This window comes from Pteropus alecto, unplaced genomic scaffold (genome assembly GCF_000325575.1).
Source record: "Pteropus alecto unplaced genomic scaffold, ASM32557v1 scaffold98, whole genome shotgun sequence".
NCBI lineage: Eukaryota > Metazoa > Chordata > Mammalia > Chiroptera > Pteropodidae > Pteropus > Pteropus alecto.
Window position 1 is genome coordinate 1,109,343 of NW_006443570.1, and position 8,012 is coordinate 1,117,354.

Here is an 8,012-nt window from a genome sequence, read left to right on the forward strand (position 1 = left end):
AGCCTGGAGGAGACCAAAGGCCGCTACTGCATGCAGCTGGCTCAGATCCAGGAGCTGATCAGTGGCGTAGAGGAGCAGCTGGCCCAGCTGCGCTGCGACATGGAGCAGCAGAACCAGGAATACAAGATCCTGCTGGACGTGAAGACACGGCTGGAGCAGGAGATCGCCACCTACCGCCGCCTGCTGGAGGGCGAGGATGCTCAGTGAGCGCCCTGCCCTCCCTCCCGGTACACCCCCCACTATGTACTCACTGCCCCCATGTGTCTAATAATCTGGCTCCTTTCTGTTTTCACAGCCTCTCCTCCTCCCAGTTCTCCTCTGGCTCTCAGTCGTCCAGAGATGGTAAGACCACCCCCAGTCTCCCAGCAGATCTAGGGAGTTGGATAGGGGATTCTCGAGGGGTTGCGTGTTATCATCCTGTATCCCTTATAAACTATTTTCTAAGCCCTCCTTAAGGCTAGCAACTGGTGGCCTCCACTTTTCACTTTTGTCACCCAGGGTGGCAGACTTCATGGTTCTGGTGGTCAGCACCATGGACAGGATCCGACATGGCTCTGCCCACCATGGGTCAACCTGGGTCTATTTGGGTCATTCTGGACTGAACCAGTCCTGCCCGAGTTCTTAGGAGGCCCAAGTTAGAGGACACAGACTCCATTCTTGACTCTAGGGAGCCCAGGAGCTGATGATATCAGTGCTGGGACAAGAGCAGTGAATGAAGAGATAATCAGGGGAGAGGGCAGCAGAAAGACAGTTCCTTTAAGTCCCCTCAGCTCCTTGGCCTCCCCTTCTGATTTCTCCATTGCCTGTCACCCACTGGTTACGCCTTCTTTGCCCTCTTCCCCAGTGACCTCCTCCAGTCGTCAGATTCGCACCAAGGTCGTGGACGTGCACGACGGCAAGGTGGTGTCCAGCCACGAGCAGGTCCTTCGCACCAAGAACTAAGGCTGCTCGGCATTGCTCAGGCCTAAGAAGCACCGCCCCCCACCGTGTGTGGACACAGATCTCACAAACGGATCCCCCCTCCTGCTTCCCAAACACTTCACACCTGAGCCCTGCCTCACCCTTGCCCTCTCCTGGCATTCAATAAAGTTTCATTATCTGAGTTGCACAACTCCCGCTTCTGCTGGGTCATTGTCAGTAGTGGAGGTGGGGAGCAGGTGGGGGAAGCATCTCTTTGGAGTTCGTCATAGCACCTGGCTGTAGCCTCTGGGACTGGGAGAAAGGGCCTGGGGGAGGGTTGGGCTCAGGTCCCAGGATGGCTTTCACCATCTCAAAAGATAGAGATAGATGTATGTACCAGGTCATGTATGGTGTCTCCTAGGGCATAGAGGCACATTCATTAATTCACTTACTCATTCATTCATTCGCCAAATATTATTGAGTGTCTTTTTTATGCCAGGCATTGTGCTAGGGATTGTCATCAGGGATTTCTTTACGAGAATATTGAAGCTATAGATCTTCTCTTCGTACCCCCCCAATTAGCATACACATGTTTGCATTCAATTCATGAGGTTCATGGGTCCCCTAAAGCTCATCAGTGGAGGTCCCTGTACCCAGTAAGAATTCATGCTGAGAGTTTTGTCCCCCTCCATCCCAGCTGCTCTTGCCTCCAGAGCTAGGTCTGAATCCCGCCTGCTCTTAGTTGATGTAGGGCAAGTTGATTATCATCTCCAAGCCTCAACTTCCACATCTGAAAAGTGAGTGTAATGACAGTACCTCTCTCATGGGCTTGTTGTGAGGATTCGCTGGAAGAATGCATGTGAGGCCACTAACACAATGCCAGGCTCAGAGCACCACTGCGTGAGTGATATTAGGTCAGCTAGTTTTCATGCGTGGGACTCTCTGTCCATGGAAAGGCTGTTTTTAGAGGCTTTGAGAGCAGACCAACTGGTTTTTAACTCTGGCTCTGTTCTGCATCAGCTCTGGGATCTTGCAAAGCCTTGGTTTCCCCACTTATCCAGTAAGCATGGTGAACTCTGATTTTTGGAGTCGATACGGGAATCCAATGAGTGAGTGCACATTAAAAGCCAGGAGAGTATGAGCCTCCTCTGGTAGAGAGTATCCTTTCTTCTCTTTGGGGGGCTGGAAATGGAAGAGCAGGGGAGGACCTTACCTGAGTGAATAGTGAAGATTCCAGAGGTGGGTAGGGCTCATTGCCTGGAGCTAGGAAAGAGTTGACTAGTCACTGTATAAATTTCAACAGCTCATTCATTTGGCTGCATGAATGAAGCTTCTAGGGAGAGCCAAAGGTGGGACTTGGGGTTAAAGAAAGATGCAGTTTTTGAGGCCGTGTAGTTAAAAGCCTAGGTTTTGAAACCAGATGTCCTGGGTGGAGTCCTGGCTCCTACACTGACTAGTCTGGAAGAGTCTGGGCAGGATCCTCTTTTACAAAATGGGGAATGAAACCCTTACTACATAAGGCTGATGAAGGATGAGATGATCTCATGCAGATAACCAGTTTAGCATCGTGTTTGGCACATAGTTGGTGCTTTATACATGGTAGCCTAAGAGGGTGAGTTATTCGCAAAAGGAATGAAGTAATGTTGGTTTCTTGTGACCCGCATCTTCACTCCAGGGCAGAGAGGTCTGCTTTGTGTCCCCGAAACTCCTGCATGTCTTCTGACCTGACTTTTGGCATTAAGAAATGATTTGGTCTGCAGGTGAGGGTGGGCCATCCTGGAGGTGAATGACTAGAGTTTTGGAGGTATGAGGGGATGACTCACGGAGGAGGGATGTTTGAAAGAGCTCCCTCAGAGGCTGGGAATGGATGGTTTTGTGACCCTAGAAGTGAATGAACCCTGGGCGGCAGGGGTAGGGAGTACGCTGTGTGACTCTCCTATGGATGCTGGACCCTGGGGGCCAGTGTTCTTAGATGGGCAACGAGCTCAAGTGTGGCCCAAAATCTGGGGAGTGGTCCACGTTTGGGAGGCTACATGGGCCTGGACAGAAAACAAAACATCGGCAGTCACAGTGAAGACTGAGCCTAGAATGCTCTGCACTGTGTAAGAATTCCCAGGCATCAATCACTCTGCCTTGGAGGTAGTCAGATGAAAGTTTCCACCCCAAAGGAGATGCGCTTTGGGGGAATATAGTAACGTGGGTTACTATATTACACTTGGGTGTTGGTGGGGTCAGCTTCTCATCTCCAGAGGTTGTCATCACCGTCTAGCGGGAGTACGGGGAGAGTGGGCTTGTCTGACGGAAAAGATGGCAGCTGGAGGCAGCTTGGCTGAAAGCAGGTTCAGAAGTGGAAGAAGAGGGAGTCAAGCAGTGAGCTTCGAGGTGATCCCGCCCTGTGTGGCTTGGTCCTAGAAGAAAGATCAGACAGAGTAGCTGTTCCATAGTTCCACATGGGGTCTCCTCCCCTCTGGGGTGCCCCCAGCACCATGCCCCATTGGGAAGAGTGGAGTGGACACTTTGGGTCCTGTTGCTGGCCAGTGCTCTCATCCACAGGGCCTGGTGCCACGAGCACACAAGTAAGACCTGGGCCAGCCACTCTGACAACGGCAAGACTGCCTCCTCACCTTTACCCCAGATCTAATCCGTGAGAAACCAGGAAAGCGACTCCACAGCACAGACTAGTGGAAGCGGGAGGAATTGTCTTTCAGAGTCCTGGGTGGGTCGCATGGCCCCTCTGGCTGCACTTCCTCTAGTGCAATGTGGGTGGAGCGATCCTCACCTCGCCCTCTCAGAATGAAGAAGGGTAGTGCTGGGAGGGCCACAGAGACATCTCCTCCAGCCTCCTCATTTCTGGGGGACAGCGGCCTGTTCCACGTCCTACAGACTGAAAGTGCCGGGCCCCATGCTTGGGCTCCCAGTCCCTGATCAGGCTTGTGCTTCATTCCTGTTCTGTTCTCTTTCAGGGATGGGATGGAGATGAGAGTCTGATAAGATCAGCGTGGATTCTTCTTAGCTGACTCTAAGGTTTTTTTGTTTTATGGGAGGGGACCCACCTTGAAATTCTGGGTGCCTTCTAGTTTTGGGGGCTCTTTTTCTTATGGAAGGACTTCAAATATGGCCAGGGAATTTTACAGGCAACAAGTGGCATATGTCTCTATGGTTACCTGATCAGGTGAATGGTCTTCCCCAAGGCCACTGATGACCGGGTTTGAGTAATTCAGCCAACTAGTCCTACAGGTTGCTGTCAGAGAAGGTGCCCCAATGAGGCCCTAAGCCCAGAGACACAGGACAGGCACCAGCTCTGAGGACCTGCCCTTTGCTGGGCCATCACAGTGGTTTCTCTGTGCAACATCACCTGCGTGGGGCCGGGGCTGAGAAAGGAAACCTTTTTCCTTTGAGAAACCCTGATAACTTTGGGGTGACTCAGCATGAGAGAAAGGGCAAAATGAGATAGAGAGATAAAAACAAATGGAGAGAGAGAGAGAGAGAGAGAGAGAGGCAGAGAAAGAAGATGGTGAAGGCCCTGGGCTAGGACTAGGCAGTGAGGATCATTCATTCATTCATTCACTCACTCACTTACTCACACATTTTTTGAAGCTTACTGTTCTAGGTGTGGCTGAACCTAGGGCCGAATTGAGGCAGACTGAACAAGGAGAGAGACAAAATGAGGAGAAATGCAGAAAGGGACCCAGAAAGTGTGTGAGGCTGGGGATGAACAGAAGGAGCCTGAGCTTTGCGTCCATCTTGGCTCCTACTCACTACAGGACAAACCCTGCTCCATCTGCTGTTTGTTTAGCTCTGTGACTGTGCCCAAGATACTTAACCTCTCTGAGCCTCAACTTGCTCACCTGTAAAAAACAATTTGAAAATTAGTCCCTGCCTCATAAAATGACTGTGTAGAGAAAATATGACAGGGCGGCAAAATGAGGGTCTTGCCTGGAGCACTGGAGGGTCCTTGATGGAAAATCACAGTCCTTTAACTTTGTCCTTTAACCTCTCAGCCCCACTTCACACAAGTCTTTGATTTTAATGGTGGCTCAACAGACGACAGGGATGGACTGATAATAGGCAAGAGGGCTGAGAACACAAGTTGTCCATATGGTCCAAGGGCAAGTCAGGGGGCAGACACAATGCCAGGGACAGTCAGGACAATGACCGACACCAACAGCTTTACAACATTAGCTCTTAATCCTTACAACACCCTCATGAGGTCAGAACTACTTTTTGCCACCAAAATCTTTTGGTTGACCCAACCCACTGCCCTTAGTCGCACTGGCATTCTGCCCTGGCAGTCACATTGCTCCTTCTCATCTCGGGACATTGGCACATGCTGTCTGTTCCTCCCCCAAGATGCTCTTCTCCTGGCTGTAACTCATCCTTCATTCAAGCGTCTCTCTCTCTGTCTCAGGGATACCCTCCCTGATCTCTCAGATGAGGCCACACTCTCATTATGTGTTCCCCATTTTCCCAACAGCACTCATCCCAGTTTTGAATTATATACGTATTCAGAGAGAAGAAGCAACTTTCCCCAAATAAGTGGAAGAACCTGGTTTTAGACTCAGACACTCCTACTCATCCTTCATTCAAGCGTCTCTCTCTCTGTCTCAGGGATACCCTCCCTGATCTCTCAGATGAGGCCACACTCTCATTATGTGTTCCCCATTTTCCCAACAGCACTCATCCCAGTTTTGAATTATATACGTATTCAGAGAGAAGAAGCAACTTTCCCCAAATAAGTGGAAGAACCTGGTTTTAGACTCAGACCTGTCAGCTCCAAACCTCGTGCCCTAAACCTCTCTGCTTGGTGCATCCTTGCAGATACAAGGCTGGAGTGTCAAGACTCAGGTGGAGGAGTCTTCTGAGGGCCCACCCCATCCTCCCACCTTCGCCCAAGCTCCTTGGTCTGGTGGAGTCTGGCTAGATGAGGTGGCGGCTGGCGCCTAAGTGTGAGGAAAGAATCAGCATTGACAGACAGGTGCAGGGGCGGGACCATGCCATACCTACCCTCTCTCCTCTAGCAGCCAGCCACTTGATGACTCAGGGCTCTCCCTGGGCCCCACTTGGGCTTAATGACAGACTGTAAGTGGGGAGGAACAAGTGGGGGATGTGAGCAGCTGGTTACAGGCCAGCAGCTGGGCTCCCATGGCCAGAGGAAGGCTGTCCTTGTCCCCCCCAAGTCTTCATAGCCTTTGCCTTTTGTGGGTACTTCATAGATGGAATCCGTTTGGTTCCCTTTCTGCTCCTCAGTCTGCCTGAGTCCTTAGAGCCCCTTCTCTCCCCCTCTTTCCCACTCCCAGGGCTGGCACAACAGCCTCGTACGTGGGGCTGAAGAGAGGCAGTGCTGATTCTCCCTGGGTCTCAGGTGCCCGGGTGCCCTGAGCTGCGTGTGCTCCACTCCTTGCTTTCCCACAGGGGGTGTTGCAGGTGGGACTCAGAGGGCAGCCCCTGAGCCCTGAGAGGGTAGAAGAGTGAGCCATGTCACATGGCCTAGAAGAAATCACTCACTCAAGCCGGATGCTCTCAGCCTCCCTCATCCTTGAACTCTTCTTGCCCAGTCTGGTTCTCCATGCCAGGCAGAGAGCTTGGAGGAAGGGAAAGGAAGACACCCAGGTGTGACTGGAGTGAGACCAGGCCACAGGAGGTGTCCGGCACAGCAAGCTCTTCTTCGTGTTGGAAGCAGGGCCAGATGTGGAGAGAACTGACGGATGTGGGGAGCAGGGCCTCGCCTGGGGAGTAGTTGAGCATTCATGCAGAGACCCCTCCAGAGAAGGCCTCACACAAGCACTGTCTTTGTGGCCCCTAAGAACTCTGATGAAGGGGCTTCTCATGAGGAAACTACGGCCAAGGCCCAAGGGACAGGGAGGGTGGGGCTGGGAGGCAGCCCTTCTCTCTCCATCCCACTGCTCCCCTGAGTCCCAGTGAGCAGGCGCTGGAGCAGATGTGCAGGACAGCCCAGATGTGGGGGAAAGGCCTGGGCCTTCCTAGAGCTCAGGGAAGGCAGGGGAGCTGGCGGTGATCAGGGTAGAAAAACAACCATATAAGTCCAAAATTCAGGGGAAAGCCAGGTTTGACAGCCAACCCGGAGCCCATGTCAGGTGTTTGCCTCAATGGCTCCCGGGAAGTGGACGTGGGAAGAGGGCCAATTGTGTAGTGGTCCCACTGGCAGCTCAGCCTTCCCCGGCAGCTGCTGTGGAGTTCTGAGGACAGCAGCCTGCTGCTCTGAGCTGAGTGGGAGTTAGGGCGGGCCAGAGGATGGGAAGTTCAAGGGGTGACTGAGGGCAGGGGTTGGAGGGCTTGGGACCAGGGCTGGAAATAGGCCATGTCTCAGGAGAGCCCGCTGGGCAGGGGTGCCCGAGCTAGGAGCTTCTGGACAAGCAACAGGTCTCAGCTGCCCCGACACAGTCAGGCCTGGGCCTTTGGGTCCCCCAACATGAATAGATTTGATGAGAATGGACAGGCAGGGCCCCAGAGGCACCGCTGTGCTGGCTCTCTCCTTGCCTGTTCACCCCAGCTCTGCCAACCATTCCTCCATCAAGCTCGGGCACCTGGGTCCTGGGGTTTACCCCCAGAGTGGTGGCATCAACATGGGGAGTAGGGGGAGGAAATTGGAAAGACAGAACCATCCCTGGTCTCCAGTCACATGGCTGGCAGATGCTGGGCTTACCAGCAGAGCTTGGTGCGGGAGCCTGGGAAGGTTTATAATCAACACACTCGCTACCAACCCTGGTCTAAGTGTTTCCTGTGTGTTGGGCAGTCACAAAATGCCTTCAATATTTTTTTTGTACTACGTGTTTGATTTTTAAACATATTTCGTACTACCCGCGTACATATTTATTTAACGCATTTTGGTACATCAGCTCACCTTTCATTTCAACCAAGATATATTTATGAAGGAAATCCTATAGTACTACCAAAAAATGAAAATCAGAATCATTTGCCAAAAAATAGAAGGAAATTATATAAATAAATATTTACCATCTAACTAGATACTGTTGCTTCCTCAAGGTTCCGAGCCCAAGGCCAGCTTTGGTTTTGTTAAACTGGGTGACGAACAAGTGTGGAGGGATGGTGACGAGGCCGCAGTGCCCGACTGCGATTTTCTCCTTGGCTGA

At 52.1% G+C, this 8,012-nt stretch overlaps 1 protein-coding gene across 1 annotated transcript in view; it reads left to right on the forward strand.

Moving 5' to 3' along the window:
- Positions 1-1,088, forward strand: part of LOC102891897 (keratin, type I cytoskeletal 14) — a 4,295-nt gene extending 3,207 nt beyond the window's left edge. Inside the window, 3 exon segments of the mRNA XM_025041721.1 lie at positions 3-203; positions 296-342; positions 845-1,088. Of these exon segments, the coding sequence (XP_024897489.1) occupies positions 3-203; positions 296-342; positions 845-942 (346 nt within the window). The 3' untranslated portion in view covers positions 943-1,088.
- The last annotated feature ends 6,924 nt before the right edge of the window (positions 1,089-8,012 follow it).